Source organism: Coffea arabica, chromosome 7e (assembly GCF_036785885.1).
Source record: "Coffea arabica cultivar ET-39 chromosome 7e, Coffea Arabica ET-39 HiFi, whole genome shotgun sequence".
In the NCBI taxonomy this organism is placed as follows: Eukaryota; Viridiplantae; Streptophyta; class Magnoliopsida; order Gentianales; family Rubiaceae; genus Coffea; species Coffea arabica.
This window is the reverse complement of record NC_092323.1, coordinates 12,924,178-12,946,865: the sequence shown is the minus strand read 5'-3', so window position 1 is coordinate 12,946,865 and position 22,688 is coordinate 12,924,178. Positions and strand designations below refer to the sequence as shown.

Here is a 22,688-nt window from a genome sequence, read left to right as displayed (position 1 = left end):
GGAAATTTCAATTGGAGAAAGCAAAGTTTTACCAATGCCACGAGAAGCCCTTTTCACTTTTTCGTATACTAGGAAATTCAATTAGAAAATAAAATGTTCAACGTTAACAAATTCGAGTTCGCAACTTAGGCTGCAATACACAAGCTCTCGTATCACTTACCAATGAGTCCTCTGCGGAAGAAATCAATTACAGAAGCCTTGACAAATATTCCTACTTCCCTAGACGCACTCGTGGCAACCATAACAAAGCCGCAGAACTAGCCAGACTCGGTCAATTGGCAAAAAGAAACACTGCCGACAAAAAGAAACAAACCCAAAACTGCTTTGGAAGGATGGGGTTTAGACAAGTTCTGCAACCTACCCTTCTTCCATTCACTAAGGAATGTACGCTCTACTGTAAATTACTAGGACAATGCATCAACGAAACCCAGCATTCCCTCGTGTTCCAACAAAAGCAGCAACATCGAGGATTTCCCTGCTCCATCTTCCATGCCATTGTTACTGCCACTCCCTTTAATCAGTGACTTAAGCAGACTAAAATTTCCGTCTCATAACAACGAGTGCATGATACTTTTTCCAACTCGACAGTTGATGCATTGGGACCTACATCTGAAACTCATACTATCCTTCTAATCCAACTAGGAGCTAAATGTTTACATCAACAGAATTTTTCAAGTTAAAAACTCCTTTGGTATGCTGCAAACGATAATATTTGTCACACTAACTCATCTTTCTGAGAGGAAGTTGAATAAACGAAGTTGTAATTATAATTAACTAAATCGTCAAACCCAATAAAAACTCTGTCCGGAACCCGAAAATCTTTAAAACATAAATCCAAAGTCAATCATACTACACACCTAAATTGCAGTCAAAATTCTCCAAACATTTGCCAGATAGTAACTCAAGGAATATAGAAAGCATCATAGCCAAAAAATGAGGACCGCATCCTCATAACTTAAGCAGCAATAGAGGGTTTCGAGGCTGCAGATAGCCTTGACCTCTTCTTAGCCAAACTCTCACTTCTTCTTTCACGCTGCTCCTTCAGCCTGGTAGCAAGAAGCTTCTGATACTCAGCTGCTTCAGACTTAGCCTTTGCAATTCTCTTCTTCTTCTGAGCAATTCTTGCTCTCTTTCTCTGGAGTGTCAATGGGGTAACCAACCTCTGAATCTTGGGAGCTTTGCTAACCTTTTTACCTGTCGATATAAACATTGATACAAACTCAGCAACAATCCGCACTAGAGTATATCTGCTTTCAACTTGAAGAAGGAATAAAAGGAGGAAAAGATAACAGTAAATCAAAAACTCACCAGCCTTTGTTGTGAAAGTCCTCCTGTATGTATTGACATACTTTCTGACATCATCTTCTTTTGACAGATTGAAGAGCTTTCTGATTTTCGAAGCCCTCTTTGGACCTCTCATCCTTGGCTTCTCAATATCAGTGAGTCCAGGCAGGTCATTTTCACCCTTCTTGACAATGACCAAGTTCAGGACAGAGAGGTCGGGGCTAACAATACATCCACGAACAGACTTCCTCCTACGCTCGCCATTTCTCCTCCCATAACCACGGAAGCATGGGGTGCCTGATCAAGTTAAATATACAATTCATCAAGTGACTACAAATTGCAATAATGCCTGTTTGATCATCTTTTTTCTCATGGAGATTCTGACCTCTATGAAGCAAGAGACGGACACGCCCAGGAGTCAAAACTCCCTGTTTCATGGGAAAACCCTGCTTGTCACATCCACCCATTATCTTGAACACATACCCCTTGAACTCCTGCAAAATACAAACAAGTTATGTTCATGTTTCTGCACAGTGATGCAAATGTAACAACAGAAAATGACTAAAAGACTGCTAACAAGATACATACATCGCCAAGGGCATCGCCACTGACTTCCTGTGAGATCCTCTTGTCCCAAAATATGCGACTAATTATTGAACAAGAAAGTTGTGAAATCAGCAGGGGTCCTTTTGTTAAAAGTAGAATTAAGCATATCAAGCCAAGTAATTTGCAGTAAAAGTAAAAGCAACAATAAATTCATCCAGTTCAAACAGAATAGCTCCAATCAGGAAGGGCTGCAACCATCCAATCTAATAACCATAACCCAGCTATCACCAAAAGTTGCAAGCATCTAATCTCATAACCATAAATATCATCACCGTTCGAAAACATAATAGGAAGGCGAAAGCAATTTCCATATCAATGAAAACAAACAGTTACCCACACGTAACAAGACCAATTGGAAACTTAAGAGAGTGCCTTGTAACTACACCAAGTACAATACTTAAACAATCACCAAACCATGTTAAAAGGGGCCCCATGGCTATTTCTACCATAATAATTCCCATAAGAAACTTAAAAACACAACTAGAAGCAAATTGTTCCAATTTACAACCTCAGCATCCTCATACCCAGGCATATATAATTCAACTTTACTTTGTTTCAGCAACAATTCCACAACCAAGAACTTCTCCAGCTAATACTTTTCGAAACTCAAATCCGACTAGAGTGCAGCTAATAATGCCCTACCCAAAAAAGAGCTCATAATTATTAAAATGTTCATGTTCACATCGTTTAAATTTTTTTACAGTAAGCCAATCGCAGATGAAATGACCAATTAACTCCAATATGAGGAGACATTCCTCCCAATAAGCCAATCATATTAAGTTATAAAACTCAATACAGAAATCACAGGATAACAATTCTAAAAATTGATACGGCCACTCAGCTAAATTACCTAAAAACAAATGCACTACGCAATCACTTCGGCGCAATTGAAATCAACTAGAATATAACAAATCCCCTTAATAAACAGTAAAAAAATGCACTAGAACAACAAAAAGGAGGCGTACAGTTTTTGGTCATCGTCAATTTCAAGCTTTTTCTGGCATCCTGTGGTGGGATTCGCGATGTTGAACTGCAATCACCAAAACAAAACAAAGGAATAAAAATTCGAAACTAATAACAGAAAACTCATTCCTTTTTTTAATTGTTCAAGCGTAAGAGAGCACGAGATAAAGGGAAAGATAAGAATTAGGGTTTAGAGGAAGAAGAAGAAGAAGAAGAACCTTCATGATTGAAGCAAACGAGTGGAGGCTGCCGTAGAGAAGAAATGTTCTGTCTTCTTTCTCTCTCTAAAAATGCTCTGTGCCTCACTCTGCTGATTAGGGTTTCGGGATGGGGCGTTGAGGCATTTATATATGAGTGAGAGGCGGAAGGGATGTAGGGTTTTGTGACTGGGCCGACGTAAGAATTTTTAAGCTTTTTGATCGAAGTGTTCGGATTTCGTCAAACTGAACACTGGATAAAAGAAGTTGGGCTTAAAAATGGGATATTGGGCCTGATGGGCCTGAAGGTGCAATTTTTTTGAGTTCATTTTAACTTTTTATATTTAAACACACTTTTGTCAAATTTAGCTTTTTTAAGGTTATTGAAATTGTCTCCTACAAATATACTTCAAAATAAAAAGATAATTATTTTACGCTTACAATCTTATACCAAAAAATATTATGTCATTTACAATCTATTTTTTCAGCAATATTAGATTAAAGAAAGTTATAAGTTATAACCTAATTACCTACTTTTTAAGAGGGGGTGATTGTAGAAGTTTTTAAACAAAATCTACTCTTTTTTTTTTAACTTAGAGAAATGGATGAAATCGTTGACTAAAATTTTGGGCTGTTGTGGAGGCCCGTTAATATTACCTAGGTTACATAGTATTCCAGAACTTTGCCTTAGATAGAATTTCCGGAACTCGAGCTTGATTTATATCCAATGGATGCTTAAGCCCCTTTGCTTAAACCTTTTTATTTATTTATTTTTATGCCTTCTTTTTAGTGTAAGTGAGATAGTTTGGATGGTTCAGAAGAGAATGTAAGGAGTGATCTCGAATTCGATTCCTTCCATATTTTTTCTTTGTGAGTGTGGAAGCTCAAGCCCCTTCACCTACAAAATAAATCACATCTCAAACAAAGGAATAAATAATTAAATATGGTTTGTCATGATCAGTCCAATGCCTCTATCTTGCATTTTAAACTTGAATAATAAAATCTTCTCCATTATAGTGGCAGGTGGCCAATGTAAATTGGCTATAATCACGTCATACGATCGACGATTAAAAATCAATATCGAAGAACGTGGCACAATTTCAACCCTTTCAATATGATCCTAAACTATGATTACACAGTTCGATTGCAATTGCTGGTGTCAAAACTCAGTGGTTAATCCAGACAACATCCGTTGACAATCAATAGGTTTGCAAGTGAATATAAAAGACCATGGAAATCTCATCCCTTCCTTCCAATTTTAAGAAGTCTCATCCATCAATCATTCAATTGAGTGGTGGATTTAGCTAATCCCAATATTAGCTTAATTTCTCTGCAAAACGACTAAGTGCATGGCTGATGGACAAAATGCCTCACTGGACCCTGATGGAGCTTCTAACATGCCTAAGACGAGAGTTGTACTTCATCACTCTTTCTACCTAATTATTAAAAGGGCTAGCAAAGTCAGTGGCTACAATACAGATGCATATCTTTGTCTCGCTTGATTCAAGTTTTATGTCCAAATCATTTACTGTTCCAAAGAAGAACCTAAAATCTTTGTTTTGTAAGCTGTTTATAGGCGTAAAATTCGTCAGCAGAAGAGGATATAACTTGAATGATAAAGATAATCATCACAACCAATCAACTTAAGGGGCGTGTTTCTGCTTTTCTCAGTATATTTTTACCGACAAATTTTGTTTAACAATAATGTATGCATCCACCTGATTTAATGATTGCTTCCAAGCTGCTTCAGTAAAAGTCTTGCATCGGATGATATATATAATTATCTGAAATCTACAGCAATGACAGAGACAATTGTGGAATCCTTATGTCATACCAGAAAGCCAATTGAATGCAATATCTTACAACGACCTATGGTTTTCCAAATCGTTTGAAAAGGACTTCAGGAGTGAAGATTAGTTATACAGCAAGATCCAGAAACATAAAACGATTGACTGACTAAAACAGCCCCTGAAAGACTAGCTCTGATATGCAGTTTTCACATTTTAGATGACAATTCAAAATTCACTGTTATGGAGAAGTAGCATTCATAATGCACAAACAAACTCTCCGCTTGTCTCTATATCATCTATATCACAATCAGCATCAATATCATCTAGATCCATGCTGCCTCCAATGAAATTTTCTCCAACTCCAGGCCCCTCTGTCGATTTCGTCGCCTCTTGTATTATAGCCAACACCTCTTCATTACTTTGAGAATAGTTGGCTGCACTGTTCACTTGAATGCTGGCTTGTTCTCCTTCCACAAATTCCACAGTCAAATTCTTTAAAAACCACGGATGCTTCTTGATTTCTGGAATGGTTATTCTCTGCAGGTGTTTGATCCGGTTACTTACTACCCTTCCATCAAACCAGAAATAATTAACATGTAAAGGTGAGAATAAGGGTCTAGACTTTGACCTTTTCAGGGTCAGCTACAAATATTCGAGACAGAAGGTGTTTGCAGTCCCTGGAGACTCGAACATAATCAGGAATTGAATATTGAACGCTCAGAATTTTCTGCAAAAAATCCAAACAGCAATAATGTTTTATACAAGCAGATGGAGAAGTCAACTAGCATGATTTCAAAATTCGTTATGGCAACGCTTACATTAATTGTTTTTCTGAAATTTCTTGGATCCTCAGGATCTTCAAATGGATAAGCACCAACAAGCATCACATACAAGGTAACCCCACATGACCAAACATCTGCAATCTTTATAGACCATGGCTAACAAGTCAGTCCATCGTTTTAATTAAGGCTCACAATGATAACTAAAGTCAAGAAAAGATAACAGTCAATTATTCACCTTCCCATCATACTTTTTTCTGCAAAAGACCTCTGGTGCAATATAGGCCGGCGTTCCTACTGTAGATTTGGGTTGGGAATGCAATACTGAGGACTAAATAATGAATCATTCTTGTTAGCTACTAAATTGAATGGCACTGCATTATAGCCTGCGGGAGATATGATGAGATAGAAGGGGTTAATACTTTAGAATAGCCAAAATCACATATTTTGAGACGTGGTTCTGGGCTTCCATCTAAGAGTGTATTTTCCAGCTTAAGATCCCGATGGCAAATTTGCTGTAAGCAGAACAAAAGTTTGTGTAATATCATGCGATGGACAAAAGTCTATGCACTAAATGGATGAGTTATTGATTACAAGGAAGGCTTCTTGTCTCAGTTTACCACTGAATGGCAGTAGCTAACTCCTGATATAAGTTGTTGAAAGAAAAATCTTGCCTGAAATAAATGACAATTATAGTGAGAGTGGTAACTGCGCGCAAAGCATAAACAACCGAAAGTGGAAACATATAAGTTGATTTTGTTGAGCATCAAATCAAAGCTTTTAGAAGCTAGTCTGTAAGTTTCCAAGCATATGGATCATCCTAAGAAAGTTTGCCAGTATCAGAAATATTTTAGGAGTTAAGGATACCTCGTCTTCGCTGAATCTACCAGCATTGCAAATTCTTTCAAAAAGCTCCCCACCAGCAGCATACTCCATTACGATGGCAAGATGAGTTGGTGTGAGGAAGACCTGCACAAAGTTTCAAAATTGGCTCAAAATACCAAATGATATAGCATGCAAATAAATCAGAATCACTGCATTCTGTTCTCTGATAGAGAGAGGACTTTGACTCTTCACCTCAAGTCAAATATAGTCACCATACATCTTTGAAAAACAAAATGATAGGTAACCACTATGCAGTATGTTCAGCTAGGAGATGTTTCGAGTAGCCAAATATAACTAAATAACACTATTAAACTCGTTTTGATAGATTTGGCAAAGGCCTTCTAGTAATGGTTTCAGACAAACCAGCCACTTCATGTTAATTATGGTAAGATTGAAGCTTTGAACTATATCAATTCAACTGCTGAGCTCATTGCTACGGAGACAGGAGTTTAATCTCGAAATCCAAACATTAGACCGTGGAAAGTCCATAACCAGCATCTGCTTGGTACAGGCCTTTGGCTCTGGAATTGAACCTGATTTTCTTGCTGACTGGAGCTGAAGCAAAAGCCCCCATACAGTCTTACAGGGAAGAAGACAATGATAATAAATACTATCTTCAGTATCTAAAAGAGAACAAAAGAATTCAGCAAAATGTTCTTTTATATGCAAACACCATAGGAGGAGAATCTATTCCACCAAATGGGATAAAAACAAGCAAAGCTTCATTACCTCCTTGAACCTAACTATATTGGGATGGTTTAAGGACCTGTGATTCATGATCTCCCTCTGCACATGCTCATCAATCTATAAAAACAAACAACAATGGATTTTCAAAAAAATAATCAATATGAACAATCCGAGAGAGATTGATACCATAACCAAAAACTATAAACACATACTGAGAATACATATGCTGCAGAAAAGATCAAAAGAATCAGACCTTCTGACCTCTCTCAATATACTTGACAGCAAAAAGCTCACCAGTCCAGATATCTTTCACCAGCTTGGCTACTCCAAAGTTCCCAGAACCTATATCTTTCAGAATCTCATACCTGTCCATCTCCTATGTTTGATCAACTCGATAACTTGCCTCAAACAATCAATTAAGCATGTATACAATCTAAGCACAACTTCCCCTATTGAATTACTATATTTCTTTCCCAACTAACACTAGAACTAATGTGTTTTTATGTGGTATCTCTATCTGTAGGATTACTGGCATGTCTGTGTATGAAGTGTCCTAGTCTTACAAACTGGAACTTAAGTAGGCATTATGGTGCACGAATCATCAGTCATCATCCCAGCTTATTGAGTTTCCCGAGAGAGCGGGGTTACACGTGGCGAGTTTTGAATGGTTGGGATATCTAGGAGGAGGAGTCAACAACAACTTGGTATGGTATCTTATTGGCCGTTATCCTAACAAAGAACGAACCTTAATATTTAAGAATGCTTGTCCTCACTTTCCGCCATTAATGTCATCTTACTGTTTAATTTATTCCCTAAATCTTTCAGTCCTTGAACAATATATTAGAGGGTTTGGAAGATAAATTAAAGCCCTTGTCTTTGACAATCTTGATTCTGTTTCTTGCTTCAGCATTCACATCAAGAAAAGAAATGAAAACATATATGATGGACATTTGCAATTTGCCACTAACTTTTTCTAGAGGAATTGTCCTGAGAGAATCAGTCCAAGTGGCATAACAGCAAGGGCAATGGCAAAAGTTGTTTTCAATCATGCAAGGAATAGCAAGGCTACAATTCTGGTGGTCCTTACTCTAATCTTCCTAGATTTCTGTGTATGTATTTTTGATAGGTTGAATTGGCTAAATTTAATTACTTCGACTTGCCGCATTATTTGTTGTACATTGTCTTGGCCCAAGAACAATTTATTCCCCCCCCCCCACCCCTCTTCTATTTTTTTTAAAAATAAAGTTGGCTAGACAATTTCATTTTCCGGCATTTTTCAGTGTATTTCATCTTCATTTGTTGGCTTAAGTTCCTCAATCAAAAGTCTCAACAAACTATTTTATTTTTTTTTCTCCTAAGGGAACTTCTAACTCTTCAAGGAAAAAGAACTTCAAAGACTTCTTTGTAAAACCCTTTAACACCCAAAATTTTTTTTTTTAGAATTTCTTTGTAAAAAAATTCAAACGGTATTAAAAAAAATAGTTGTATATGGTATTGCTACTTCATGAATCCTTAATTTGTCGACATAGAATAAACAAATATTAAATGACAATCGAAGTTTGACAGCACAGAGAAGTTCATTTGTAGTCAACTGGTTTTTTGTCAATGCATATCATTTTTGTCAACTGGTTCATTTCCTTAGATGTATTATAATCATGTAGAATCCTAATTATCCATTGATAATTATCATATTAAATGCAAGATTTATCTCATCTAAAGAGTTAAAAAGACATTATTATTACATGCAACGTATACATAAAAAGGAAATGGAAGCAGCAGCTCGCATTTTAACAAATCAATAATAGAACGTACAAGAAGTGATCTAAATCGAAATTACAACCAAGATATATACGTGAAAATTTTTCTTACGTTCGAAATATTTCACCCAAATAAGTAAAGAACCAAATGGGAAACACTAAAGTATATTTATATGATTTATAAAGGGAGAGTGTTACTGTGTGGTGTAAGCACACGATATCATTTTTTGAAATTTCTAATCTACTCTCAATTGCAAAAATTCAACAAATTTATCCCAATTTATTCAACAAAAATTCCACAATCAGCAGATATTTATTTGAATTAGCACACACTTATGTGTTCAAATTATTCACTAATTACAATTTTCTCACACCAACTTCTAATTCCCACGTAGTCTATTCAACGTCCGTCATCTTTCTATACGATGATTTATGTCATAAAGACGATAATCTACGTCACAAATGAATCTGACCCATAAAAAACTTTATAAAAAATAATTTTAATAATCATATTTTTTGTTAACTGCAAACGAATCAAATTGTGACTTAAGAACTAGTTTATATTATTGCTCAACACTTGTACTCGGTATATGGAATCGGACGCAAATTCGATTGCTTTTCACAAGAGAAAGAAGGGACAAAAGAGGGCTGGCTAACATTTTAAAACGACTTGGACGGCTATGACGAAGACAACGCAAGAGTTAGGCTACGTGGTGGACTTGGAATTTGATTCTCAGACTATTTAAACTTCAACGTGAATAGAACAGTGCAAAGGAGTTCACTCCTTCACTTATCGACTAATGAATTTTTATAAGATTAAACTAGTTTAATTATCATTTTTCACCCCGCCTAAAATAGGGGTTCAAAAAAGAGCTATCTATGGAACAAGTTGTCATCTGAACAAATCGTGATTTGTTGCATTGATCTCACATGGTAACGTGAAATCTTTTGAAAATTAGACCGACTGTAAATCAACCATAGCACTAGTTCAATCCTCTAATAAATCTGAACGTTAATTAAACCGATCATGTCTACTCAAGAACCGATTAATTCAATCAAGATCAATAAAAGTCAAGCTAGAACCGAGTTTCACTATTTTTCTAATTAGCACTTGATCTCGGTTAATTATTTTAAATGATCAAAGATTTTAATCAGTTTTTGTGATACTCTCGATTGATTTTATATTCTGATTATAAATTTTTAATCACTAGAAAACATTAAAATCTATAATCAACCAAAGAGTAGTTTTTGCTGATTCTCTAATCAGTTTCTATCGTCAGATTTTGTAAAATCTAAAACAATCAATCGAGAACAAGGCCTAAACTGCAAACCTAAAGCTCATCCGATCCACTCACTGGTGGAGTTCAAATGCAACGATTACATGCAAAAATGAGACTACTTACTACATGTGAGCATGACAACACAATCGAAAATGGGAATCAATTTTCACGGAGAGATGTTTCAGCCGCTAACCTGCGAGGAGGACCTTTGAATCCATCCCACCATTAACGCTCCCATCAAGAAATGCAAACGCCATTGAATCTCATTTCTCAGACTGGAAAGTGAATTATGACAGGGAACCAACACGGGGGGAAATTTGTCTTAACAATTTAATGCAAATTGTCTTTATGCTCTTGTGCGGGACTACATTCCCCTTTCACAAATCACCCCATCTTTTTCCACGTTTGAGAGGCTGATGAATACAAAAAGGAGGATAAGAACACAAGTCAAACTACAACAACCAATAAAAAGCTGTGCATAAACGAGCAATCCATAGCTTGATTTGCTCAAGTAATAATAATTACTTGTCCTGGAATTTCCACCAAGATGGTTCCTTGATTGCTTCTAGCATCCGCTATTTCTTTTTCTTTGGTGGCAGCAGGCATGAGGACGAATGGGGACCGCAGCAACTTGCAAGGAATGGAGACTTTTCCTGTCAAGGCAATCATTCAGTGTTGAAGGAGGAGGGAACCTCCAGGGTACCTACCATCGATAGCTGGGCCAAATGTTAAGTGCATCTCAGACAGCAATCTTGGTTGGCTTACTTGACATTTTTGTCCGAGGCATGTCTGTTGTAGGATGTATTCATCTACACAGTTTATGTTACAATAAGGATCCACATTTACAATTGAAGCACGTAAGCTTCAGTTCAATGGATCAAACTCCATTTCTTGCAAATCATGCCACATACCAGAGGCTAAGATAGCAGAAATTTGGGCAAGCAATACATCACGGACAACGCAACAAATTTTTAAGAAGAGTAGCATTCACAATAAGTAAAGCCATCATCTAAGTAACATGTCAAAAAAGATGTGATGGCCTTTTGAGAGAGGTCGAGATCGAATCTAGAGTTACAGCTACCAATACAACATGGTAAAGATTGTTGTTAAGCTACGTTGGCATTGGGAAGTTTCATGCGGGGGAAAGTTTGCCAGGACATAATTGTACATAAGATGAGGAGATTTCCCGGTCACACGATGTTTTGAGTCATGCTATAAACTTATTATATACACGAAGTTAGTATCATATGTAGTCTATTCAAGAATATAGAGTTCTCTCCATTGTTCAGATCGCTGCCGGGCTGAACGTAGAAGTTGCAGGGTAAGCAACACTACGTTTCACATTCCAGCTCTTCTGAGCTAAAAAGTCTAAATCTCATAACCTGGAAATTTGGACTTCTCAGGTGCAAGCAAATCAAACCATAGGCAAGCAACCCCAGCTAGTCCTTGGAAAAGAGAATAGGCATGATCTGCTCCAGTAGAAGGACTTGAAGTTGTCGCATTTCTTTGATCATGATACAAGCAGGTTGCAAATGCCTTTGCTCTATCTTCATATATGCTTTCTCCAGTCAGACGATAGAGGGAGAGAAAAGCATAAGCATTCCCAGCAGCACCATCGGCAAGACCTACCTTCTGGACCAACCCACTCTTCCACACAACTTCCCCAGCCTCAATGGCAGCATCACGGAATTCCCGGTCATTTGGTAACACCTGCACACACCAAGGAAAGAAGATCATTAACCTTACATTGTTCGCACACTTTGAGAACCATAACATTTTCAATTTGCAAGATTAGGGCTCATTTCTGTCGTTTTCCAGGGACACAAAAGACAACCACTTTTTGACATTGTAAATATTGAAATCCCTAAAGACGCTCTTCCCAATTTGCATGCTAACAAACTGTATACATGCTTGGCAAAAATTTTTTAGTCTCCCCATCTAGTCTTTCTAGATCACTTTACTCTGATATCAGGCCAACTTCTTTTTGACATTTAAATTTTAGGAGTTTACAGACACCTATCTCTAACCAATTTTGTCTGACAGTAACAATATATCTTTGGAATATTTCAGTCTGATATTAAACCCCTTACCTCTGATGCTTTGCAAAGGGTGATACCAATGCCAGTTGCACCATGAGACCACTGAACCAGCTTGTCCCTTGGGTTCCCTTCACTTACAGGGTAATTCCCACTACGAGGGAATCTATTGCTCATCATGTATCTTAAGGTCCCTTTCACGACTTCAATATCATCTGCAGAAAGGGCTTGGAAGTGAAGTAACACATGCAATATCCCTGCAAGGCCATGGGCTGCACCCCAATACCTTGTTCCATGCCATCTATACATCAATGGGCAGGCCGCATTATCAGAAGCACCTGCCCTGCCCCCTGCTAGCACAGCTTCAACAACTGGCATAAGAAGATCACTAGGGACTGCTTCTGCTCCCAAGTGCTTGTTTATGAACAAAGCAGTCCACAGGAAACCAGCACGTCCATAGAGTAGATCATATGACATTCCAAATCCACCTTCCTCGGGTCCAACAGGCAGGGCTCTTTCTTGTGCCACCTACCAAAACATTTGGACATTTAGACATCAGCACCACCAAGAGCATCTAGAACTTGATGGAGGATTTTAAATGCCACACACACGTGACAAATTAAATGTTCAAAGTTGTTGGGATTACATGGATTTAGCACAAGTTTACTAATCGCCAGAGGCATGAGATAGGGCTAATGCCAGCAGAGAGATAGTTCAACCCTACCCCAGCCAGTTGGTTCCCTTGGGTCAGATCTGAGTCCATGCGGAAGCTACTTTGTTAGCTAAGATATCTACATGGATTCCTAGATACGCCAAAACATAAGAATCAACCTGAGGACGGAGGCCTATCATCATTGTCCACTTAAACTTTTCAATCATTTTATCCACAGTGGGTTCAGACACAACCCATTTATCTATAAAAGCAAATTCAGCCAGTTGTTCAAAGCTGCATAATCTTTCTCATCCATACTATGACTTGAAATCAGTGACAGACAGCAGGGAAAAATTTTTCTGTTAATAAAGACATGCTGGCATCTGGAAAGCCAAGAAGCTGTTGGATCCTCTCGACAAACTTTTGAAAAAATTTTGCAGTGATTTGTTAGCCCACCTAGTGGTTTTAAGTAAAGTTTAAAACTCTCTCGCATAAACCTCCGCCATTGACATCTAATTTTTTACTTCTAAGAAGGTGGTTGTCAGTCAAAAGATGGCAGGTTCCATCCTCCAAATGTTGACAAAACCAATTGATAAAAGTACCTTTTGCATAATGAGATGTCTTTGTCTAAAATCATATAGATGAATCTGGCTGATAAATATTGACTTTCGTATGACACTAGAATAAAACCAAAAGTAACCTGAAATCATCTTTTAATTAGACTGTCAGAGCTATAATCAACTATGATCTTATCGTCATGTGCAATTTCACAAAGTATCCTGGAAAAAGATTCATATCAGGTAAATGCTTCCCTGCATGCTGCAGTCATGATGAGTAAATATTTGGTCTATCATAAGTGAACAAGTTAGGTCACCAGTCATTTAAACGCACACATTGACCAACAGCACAGATTTGCCAAACCGAAGTAGTTAATTCATATTACTATGGTTTGATCACTGAATGCAAAAGGACAAGGGAAAAGAAATGCAAATTATAGCCCTGATACCTCAAAAAATCTGTCCATATATAAGTCACGTTTTTGCTGGTCCCCACAATAATTTGCAGCCACAGCACCAAGAGCATAGACCCCTCCTCTCCCACACAGAAAAGTCAAGTGCCTGGTCCACAGTTTTCAATAAAGATGTAAGAGTGTGTTCGGATTGCTAAATTATCCCAAATAATATTTTGCTTGCATCATAAACACATTTCCCAATCCACCTTTTTATATTCCCAACTATTTTTTATCTCACATACATCACATCACAAAAAGCATTATAGTAATTATTTCAAATAATACTCTATCCAAACACAGTTTCCACGATTTAAGAATGAGAAAGCAATGAGTGAATCAAAAGCTTCCTGAAGACGTAATCAGAAACAAGATTCCTTGGGTAATAGCCCAGCAATATATAAATTCATACTTTGTTTTAGATATTGCAGCAGATATTAAACCTGTCCCCTTCACTTTTATTACAGCCAAAAGATCTTGTAAATTTGTATGCTGCAAAGATAAGGCTGTAATTGTACATTTATGCATTTGATATTTCAAAAAGTTGCACGGTATCTTTTTAATAATGGAAAAAATATTTATACATATTACATACACATCTCATTTTAATGACAATTGTCCAAGGACGAAAGAGAGTAAATCACTATCACTGTTTAACACGATCCTTGAATCTCAAAGTCTTACATGTATGTTTCAAACTAAGTACCAACTTAAATGACTAGATATATAACTCAAACAGCAAGAGCTCAGTAGAACATTCATTCCATGGGCTTTTACTTGCCCAAAATCTAAGTTTTTTTTTTCCTTCTTCTTCACTTTCTTCTCTTTCCAGAAAATGATCATTGCTTTATGAACTTTATCTCTATCAAGCTAATTTAAGTTTCTTGCATGTGGAATCCAATGAATCAAATTAGTCCTTTTTCCCGTGACCATGGTTTTGACAGTGTCCCAGGAATCTCCTTTCCCTATTCTCTCCTCTCATTTTACCTCAATGCTTGAAGCATCAAAGATCAAATACAGTCCTCAGCAGTTAAAAAGGAATTTAGGAAGCGCAAGAATAACCACAACATGAATATGAGTTCTTTTTCCAATACAATTTCATAGGATTACAGTGGGAACCACATATCATCAAGGGATCTACAAAACGAGGAAAAAAGCAAGAAGCAAATGATCATCAAATGAAGCGGACAACTACAGTCCTTGAGTCTTAAATCAGCAGATTTCTACTTAGGTTGACACTTGAATCCCACAGTCCAACAGCAGAAGATTGTTTAACATCAATATATCTTGAACTTGAACCCCATATGCTAGCTATATTTGGACCACATTCATGATCTTTTACCTCCATTCTTAGGAGTTCGGAGAAAAATTGTCGCATCTAAAATTGTCTTCCAACAATACATCCCAAGGTTTAGCCATGTCATACCAAAAAAAAAAAAAAAATTCAAAATGTCTCAACACTTGAGACATGAGAATCATCCACTAAATTCAGCTCACGCTTTTGTTATGTATGATATAATATCCTAAGCATTTAAAAACTTAGATGAGTCAGTGACATATTTGCGATGGGATATATAATCTCATCTCATCTAAATAGAGAGCAGAGCCAGTCAGAGCAGATTCTCAGCATATCCCTTTTTACAAACTTTTCAAGTACCTTAAAAATTAGTCAAATATTATATTAGAGTAATGCTTAAAAAATTCGATGTCATCATCTTAATCATACGCATCAAACATAAACATGTACTTATCCACTACAAAGATTGAATTTTTACACTAACCTGGTGGAGGAACGAGCAATGGAAGCACAAGTATCAACAATCTCAGTGCATAAGCTCAAGTCCTGAAGACTACCAGTAGCCTCATACGCCCGCAAGCAGGTGAAAGCTGTTCCCAGCAAACCCGTATACATAGTTGGATCCGTATTGCCATAATCGTTCCATTGTCCTCGCCATGTGACTTGCACCACCTAATCATTTGCCCGCCACAACCACCCAACATTCAACAAACATCTCAACCAACTAACAATAATACACATAAAAATAAACCATCCCAGTGATGTTTACATAAAAATTTAATCTTTAATGAACTGCATACCTTATCCTTCAAAGAAATGGCTGCTTGGAGTAAGGTTTCAGCTGGGAGAGACAGATTAGGAGCCGTTAGATCAGACCCATGTAGCAAATCAATCCGCTCTTTATTATCTTCATGGGTGCTGTTAGTTTCCTGAGAAGCATATTTCACAATTGAAGATGACATCTTCTTTTTCTTTTTCGCTCTGTTCCTTCTCTTCTCTGCCTATTTCTTGATCTGGGCTAATTCTCAAGCAACCAAGAAGGAAGAAGAGATTACTCTTTCCAAGAGGAATGTTACGAAAATGAGGAGGGAGAAAGGCATATATATAGCAATTGTGTCTCAAATGTCCAATTTGAAGTCTCAGCTCTGAACAAGATTGCAATTACTAGTAAGGGAATAAAAACTTTATAGTTCAAGTGTTGTTCGACTGTAGTAGTAGGGACCGGGCGCTAATAAATTATGCGGTGGACTGGTGGGGTTTCACGGATTAGCGATGTGACTGGGTAATGAGGTGACACGCGACACGTTATCAATTGAGCTCTTGAGATTTAGATTTTTTTTTTTTTTTGGAAGGAATTGTAAGTAAATAATTTCAAATTCAACTCCTTTCGCTTATTAAAAAAAATGGTGAAATTCATGGGATGAGTGACGGCGCTCAATAAATATTCTTTAATAAAAATTTCAGGTGTTAGTCTTTTAAAACAAAGGTATAATTAATTTAAAAAATATCTAAACACAGAAGTATAATTACTCTGTGTTTGAATGTATTTATATAGTAAGCTAAACACAATTTAATTGCGTTAACGCATGAACGTCAATCATAGGTGCAATGAGTTAATGCGGTGCTTGATAGGTTAATCCCTAGTTCTAACTAAGTACGTATGTAATTAGTATTAGTGTTAACTATTAATCATTTCTCCTGTCACAGATAACCCTTTTAGGATTAGGAGAAAATATGTAAGAGAACCTCGTAAGTTTGTGGCTTATCACAATAAATAAATTATTTGAAAGAAGTGTGGTAGAATGTTAGATGAAGATGTGCTTATATAATCAATAAATATCTTTTAATATTCAATGGTTTTTAATTTTTCTATAAAGGCTTGCCATAAAATTACATCAGCATTATGTTTGAAACTTTTGTTACGCACAACCTGGATCAGATCTTGACAACCCCGAATCCAGGGACGAGGAGATAAAGATAGAGGAAACAAGCGGCAAACAAAAGTATTGATGGGAATTAGCTGTGGATTTTGATTCACTAAGTAATTAATGAAACAAGTCACTATTAATTATAACAAATCAACATAAATTACCAATTAAAAATTTTCCTTTGAAGCAAATTTTATTACAGGTGATTTTTTTTTTTTTTTGTCTGAAACTTACACCAGACTAATTTCATACAACTGTGCAGAACCTGCCTGAAATGACGACCTCGAGTGAAAATTTGAAAGCAGTTACCATACGAGCTGCTTGTTAGGGGCTATTGTAGGTGATTAAGCTCATAGCATGTCTTAATCAAAGGTTTTTTTTTTTTTAAGTGGTGCTCATTGTGGGAGATTCTGAGTAATCTCAAAATTCTAAAGTTGATCCTTTGAGGCAAAATTTATTTTAGGTGATTAAGGCCACAGCATTTCTTGATCAAAGTCATTTAACTCGTGCTTAATGTTCAAGTTTCTTAACAATCTGCAACTTCTAAAGTTGATCATTTGAAACAATTCTTGTTGTAGGTGATTAAGCTCGTAGAATTTTTTAAACAAAGTTTCTTTTTTGTTTGACTCGTGCTCAATGTGCAAGTTTATGAAATTTTCTCGAACTTCGAAAGTTTGATATCCATTAGCTACCATTCCAAGAGAGAAAATGACTGCAAAAAAATATATTTGTTTGGAAGAAATATCATCAAAAGATCAAATTGGTGGGGTCGTTGTGAGGTGTGAAATCCCTATTGAGGTGTTTGTGGATATCATTGATCACTAAAGAAACCGACCAATTTTAGCACATGGGGGGTTGTTCAGTCTCAATTTACCTGTTTCTGAATATTTAGCTTTTGGGCTTACTGTTTGGATATAGGATTATTTAAAATAATTATTATAATATTTTTTTTATAATGTGATTTATGTGAGATATAAAAGTGATAAAAATAAAAAATAATTAAAAAATATGTTAAAAAATATACTTATATTAAAATAGCTGCTGTAACGATTGTCCTTGTTTGAGGGATGACGTTTGTTGTTTTTAATGTTGTCGGGAATACTATGGGCTTGCGGCAAGTGGTAATGACAAAGTTTAAACCAAAAACAAAACCATAAGAGACATTCCACCTCTGATTGATTGGTTCTCCTCTCTTTACCAAAATCCAAAGTTTAGCCTGCAGGAGAATGATCTTTTTCTTTATTTTTCGCCTCCTAATGTACCAAAGCAATTATGTGTATGTTCATCTTCACCTAAAATTTGAACTCAATGGTCACCAAGGAGGGACTTAAGTTCCTTATTGGACTGTAGTTGGGGAGTTCAAACCTCACTTGCAGCCAAAACAATCCAAGAGAGGTGTCATAGCATCTCCTTGGTTTTCCTCTTGGTCTAGTCAGGTCTCTAAAGAAACAAATTGTTGATCGCATAAAAGCAGTTTCAAGAAATGGTTGTTTTAGAATTTGTTGTTATTTATTCATTAAGCAAATGAAAATGTGGGATTAAAGGATCAGGGAGGAAGAGAGGAAGGGGATAATTCAACATAACACCTTTAATTCTTACTATTTCAACTTTAGTCACCATACTAAATTTTTAAAGCTTTCTCAACTTTAGAAATGGTTACTTGTTAGTACAAAATTTTATTTAATTTTGACCCAAGTATCTTAAACTTCATTAAGGTTCTAAAAGTAGGTATTACTACTAAAAATTAATCTTTCCTATATGGCAGTTTCAACCCAAAATATAAGTAAATAACTATTCACTAAAGATTAATCTTTCATATATGACAGTATCAACTCAAAATATAAGTAAGTAATGACTCACAAGCTCTAGAGACGTTGAACCAATTAATTTCTTTCCTAAATAACATAAAATAGGCTAAATAACTCCTCTGATCTGAGTATGTCTGCTGCTTTGCTTCTCGCCTCTTGCTCTTCCAATCTCAATTCACCAACTTCAAAACATCATTAAGGGTTTTCTCAGAACCACCAAACAATGATCCCCTTACTATCTTCTTCTGTATCTTAGATCTTAGATGCAATGGAATTTGAGAAATTTTCAACTGCCAAAAAAGCTCAAGTAATTGCAGATGACGTTCTCAAGTAGATGGGGATCGGGTTTGTTTGGATAGACTTGATTTCAAATAAAAAAATTTACTTCACAAATTTCAACCACCTTTTTATCTTCTCAATCACCTTTTTATCTCACGTACATCACATCACAAAAAGTGCTACAGTAATTATCTCAAATAAATCATCCAAATAAACTCTTATCCAAATAAACTTTTTCTGTTTGTTTGCGATGGAAGAAATTACTAATAAAGTTGAGCTTCTATGTGCTAAGTTTAAAAAGGAAAACAAAAAAGAAAACTTTTACACCTAAAATGTCAGGTACGTTTTCTTGTACCTACTATGCTTGTCATCTGGTTCATTGCGTCTGATCTACTCCAAGTTATACGTTATATATAGGAGGAAAAAGACGAGTTTTTGAACAAGCAACAATCTTGAAGTTCTAATGCCCGAATGCACAGAAAGTAAGAAAGAGAAAGCAATTTAAATCAATAATACTCAATAGCCAAGCCCTATTAAGACATGCTAATATGCTACTACTATATTGGAAAAAAGGATAAGCTTACAACATGCATCCAACGCAAGTTTTACCCTACTTAGGTGTTTAGTTTTTTTTTTTTTTTTGTAAATACTTTTTTCCCCCCCACTACACCATACCCTTTTTATATCAAACTTGTCGGTCAAGATTGAACCCTAATCTATCAGACGGAAGTTAATTTCCTAATCACTAATTCTACAATAATGTTTAGCCTATAGTTTTACACATTCTTTAAATTAGTTATATTGAGAAGCCTGAAATGCCTCACGACCTTTAAAGCAATGGGAGGGAGGTTTTTATGCGGAAGGAAAATCCTCATTTTTTGAGGCCGTGATTGTTACTTAATCACTTTCAAATGTTAATTTCAAAAGGCGAAGGATTGATTTGAAACCAAATTCTCAATTTTAAAGGCCTTAATTGATACTTAAAGCACTTTCAATGGCTGAGTCGATACTTCAGTCTACTTTGGAGGACCAAATAGAAATTCACCAAACTTAATGGTCGATGGCAAAATACGGTTCGAAATTGACAGAGCTATAAAAATCCTCAGTCAAACCTAACTATATATAGCATTATCATATTCTATTGCTTTCTGCTGGGAAGTAGGAACCATGCATGCAACTTTGTTCCTGTTCCTGCTCCTCTCTAACTTTCTCTGCATCTCCTGAGGTCCAAGTGGTCATCATATATGATATATAAACACTACGATATATATACCGCAAAAGAGGACAAGAACACAATCCCAAGTGCATTCTCCACTTGTTCAAGAGTTGGAAAAGGAGGAGATGGAGGAGGATGACCAAGGTTATCAAGAAACAAAGTGATAAATTGGAAGCCCCACGCCAAAAATCCAACCCAGCAGTGGAAGGCATGACCATGTGAACTACGAGAACACCCATCATGAATCTCAACCACCACTTTTTTTGTTTCCCTTTGTTTTTTTTTGGGCAAGTTTCAACCACCATAATTGTTTCTTGTAACATAATCAGGGTCCTCTTCGGATTCTCTTGATTAGGCCTGTGAACGGGCCGGGTCCGGGCCGGAATTCATTATTCCAGACTCGGACCCGGCACACTATATCGGATCCGCATCCGACCCGTTTATCTGACGGGTCTTTTACTCTATGTTCCGGATCCGGATCCGGGTCTACCCGAAAAAAAAACTAACAAAATTTATAATTCCTAACAAAAATGAGAAAAAAACATATATTTATAAACTAATTTCTAACTAATACAAAAAAAATCAAATAAGAAAAGAAATCAAATTAACCTTACTCAAATACATCACCGTAATCAAATTATATTGATTAGGATCCGGGTCCAATTATATTGATTACTCAAATACATCATCCTAATCAAATTATATTAATAAATATATATTTTTTAAATTATTAATCTATTTATATCCGGATCCGGGTCCAATACGAGTCGGAATACTATATTCCATACTCGACCCGTTTTTTGTTTGACAAAACGGATCCGGATTCGGATCCGGGTAACGGAATTAAATCCCTACCCATACCCGGATAAATTTGACGGATCCGATCCGGATCAGGGTCGTTGACAGCCCTACTCTTGATGGAGGGGAAGTTCTTGGAGCAAAGGTAGCCAGACTTGAGTCCACAACTATCACCACGGATGATAGAAATGAGCTAAGGAATATATATATATATATATATATATATATATATATATATATATGCAGCAAAGGATAGCATAGAGAAGAGAAGATTGGAAGTCGACTAAGGTCGGTTCTATCATAAACGAGATGATCTAAGTATCTAACAAACATTAAAATGCATCCAAATAAGAGCCAGTTAGACCTACTGCAAAATTCTAGGAAGATAGCAAAATTACCTACGATGTGATGCTTAAAAATAACATCACATTTTTAACTAGTCAATATATTTGGATGCAATTAAATTATGATCGAATTAATTTTATATAGATTGTCAATATATACACTTCTGTTATTATGATAGTATATACATCGTTTGACATCTTCCACGTCCCCAGAGTTTAGGTATATCCCTCCTTTGATAAGATTATCCTATAAGGGATGATACTGGCTGGTTGTGGATAAGATTATCCACTATTGAATTATGTATACTTCAACCTTAAAAATTAAATAACGTCGAAAAAAAAAAACAAAGAAAATGGGTGAAACGTTGCCGGCCCCAAGATGCAAATGGCTATGGTCAGTTTTGAGTCTACTCTTGACTCTGTACTAATCGAGAACCCAAAGTCGCCCTTGCATCATTGTTACCGGTCAATGCAATAATCGTCCATTGATGGGCCTGCAACAATCTTTGCGCGTGAAGAACGATTCGCCCTTAAGCTTGACCGGAGGAAAAAAAAAACAATGATTAACTCGTGGGAACTTAGCGATGCCAACGGGGGCGGGGCTGGGACCCCTCTCCCGCCCGCTCCGTCGCCATTAATTCCCCCAGCCCCAGTCCCGTTCTCCGCTACCCTCGCCCCACTTCCTCCACGGGAGCACTTGTAGGATTAAAAAAATTTGTTATATAGTTTTATTATATTCAAATTTTAGTAAATAATTAAATAATAAAATATGAACACATCACCAAGTTATTATTTATTATAATTTTACAATTGAAACTCATAAAAACAATCAAACAAAAATTATTTGAATACAATCCAACAGATGAAACAAATACAATTAAAGTAGTCAAATTTTAACTTTTAACACAAATACAATCACTAAGTCATTATCGTGCTTTTTTTTTTAAGAAAAAAGTGTTATTGTGTTATGTGTAATTAGAAATTTAGTATAAATGTATTAATAAATTTGGTATAACTAATTAGTAATGTTTATTAGTAAACATGTATAATTATTAGTATAATTGATAATATTAATTATATTACATATACTAAT

General features: G+C 36.2%; 3 protein-coding genes and 1 long non-coding RNA gene across 8 annotated transcripts; all 4 read right to left on the bottom strand.

Annotated features, from left to right (window-relative positions):
* Positions 1 to 744: 744 nt before the first annotated feature.
* Positions 745 to 3,231, bottom strand: LOC113702067 (small ribosomal subunit protein eS6). The gene is made up of 6 exons (XM_027223028.2): positions 3,072 to 3,231; positions 2,856 to 2,920; positions 1,873 to 1,930; positions 1,670 to 1,778; positions 1,309 to 1,581; positions 745 to 1,194 (listed from the first exon to the last, which is right to left on the bottom strand). The coding sequence occupies exons 1-6, from the start codon at positions 3,075 to 3,077 to the stop codon at positions 956 to 958; spliced, it is 750 nt and encodes a 249-aa protein (XP_027078829.1). The 5' UTR covers positions 3,078 to 3,231; the 3' UTR covers positions 745 to 955.
* A 1,631-nt stretch (positions 3,232 to 4,862) lies between these two features.
* Positions 4,863 to 8,393, bottom strand: LOC113702113 (serine/threonine-protein kinase SAPK2-like). 5 transcript variants are annotated; one of them, XM_072059036.1, is made up of 10 exons: positions 7,445 to 7,485; positions 7,234 to 7,308; positions 6,868 to 7,083; positions 6,487 to 6,588; positions 6,240 to 6,293; positions 6,042 to 6,134; positions 5,858 to 5,950; positions 5,659 to 5,763; positions 5,469 to 5,567; positions 4,863 to 5,377 (listed from the first exon to the last, which is right to left on the bottom strand). In XM_072059036.1, the coding sequence occupies exons 3-10, from the start codon at positions 6,877 to 6,879 to the stop codon at positions 5,096 to 5,098; spliced, it is 840 nt and encodes a 279-aa protein (XP_071915137.1). In that variant the 5' UTR covers positions 6,880 to 7,083; positions 7,234 to 7,308; positions 7,445 to 7,485; the 3' UTR covers positions 4,863 to 5,095. The 5 variants fall into 5 exon arrangements, with proteins under 5 accessions (XP_071915137.1, XP_071915138.1, XP_027078913.1 ...); XM_072059037.1 differs by having other exon boundaries at positions 7,453 to 7,467; XM_027223112.2 differs by lacking the exon at positions 6,868 to 7,083 and having other exon boundaries at positions 7,445 to 8,393.
* Positions 8,394 to 10,536: 2,143 nt separating this feature from the next.
* Positions 10,537 to 10,891, bottom strand: LOC140011054 (uncharacterized). The gene is made up of 2 exons (XR_011818306.1): positions 10,754 to 10,891; positions 10,537 to 10,641 (listed from the first exon to the last, which is right to left on the bottom strand). It is a non-coding gene; the product is annotated as an uncharacterized lncRNA (long non-coding RNA).
* A 286-nt stretch (positions 10,892 to 11,177) lies between these two features.
* On the bottom strand, positions 11,178 to 16,420 carry LOC113701893 (lanC-like protein GCL1). Its single transcript, XM_027222778.2, has 5 exons — positions 16,023 to 16,420; positions 15,707 to 15,894; positions 13,923 to 14,034; positions 12,319 to 12,792; positions 11,178 to 11,938 (listed from the first exon to the last, which is right to left on the bottom strand). Exons 1-5 carry the CDS (start codon positions 16,182 to 16,184, stop codon positions 11,597 to 11,599), a joined length of 1,278 nt encoding a protein of 425 aa, XP_027078579.1. The 5' UTR covers positions 16,185 to 16,420; the 3' UTR covers positions 11,178 to 11,596.
* Between the last annotated feature and the right edge of the window lie 6,268 nt (positions 16,421 to 22,688).

Bases quoted from the DNA above. Each gene is read 5' to 3' on its own strand.
- LOC113702067 (XM_027223028.2), bottom strand. The intron at 1,779-1,872 runs GTATGTATCTTG...TGTATTTTGCAG, and splicing joins GTGGCGATGCCCTTGGCGAT to GAGTTCAAGGGGTATGTGTT. The intron at 1,195-1,308 runs GTGAGTTTTTGA...TTATATCGACAG, and splicing joins GACTTTCACAACAAAGGCTG to GTAAAAAGGTTAGCAAAGCT.
- LOC113702113 (XM_027223112.2), bottom strand. From the start codon at position 7,564: ATGGACAGGTATGAGATTCTGAAAGATATAGGTTCTGGGAACTTTGGA. The intron at 7,309-7,444 runs GTCTGATTCTTT...TTGTTTTTATAG, and splicing joins ATATTGAGAGAGGTCAGAAG to ATTGATGAGCATGTGCAGAG. The intron at 5,378-5,468 runs GTCAAAGTCTAG...AAACACCTGCAG, and splicing joins TTGTAGCTGACCCTGAAAAG to AGAATAACCATTCCAGAAAT.
- LOC113701893 (XM_027222778.2), bottom strand. From the start codon at position 16,184: ATGTCATCTTCAATTGTGAAATATGCTTCTCAGGAAACTAACAGCACC. The intron at 14,035-15,706 runs GTTAGTGTAAAA...ACTGTGGACCAG, and splicing joins ATTGCTCGTTCCTCCACCAG to GCACTTGACTTTTCTGTGTG. The intron at 11,939-12,318 runs GTAAGGGGTTTA...TGGTGTGTGCAG, and splicing joins CCCTTTGCAAAGCATCAGAG to GTGTTACCAAATGACCGGGA.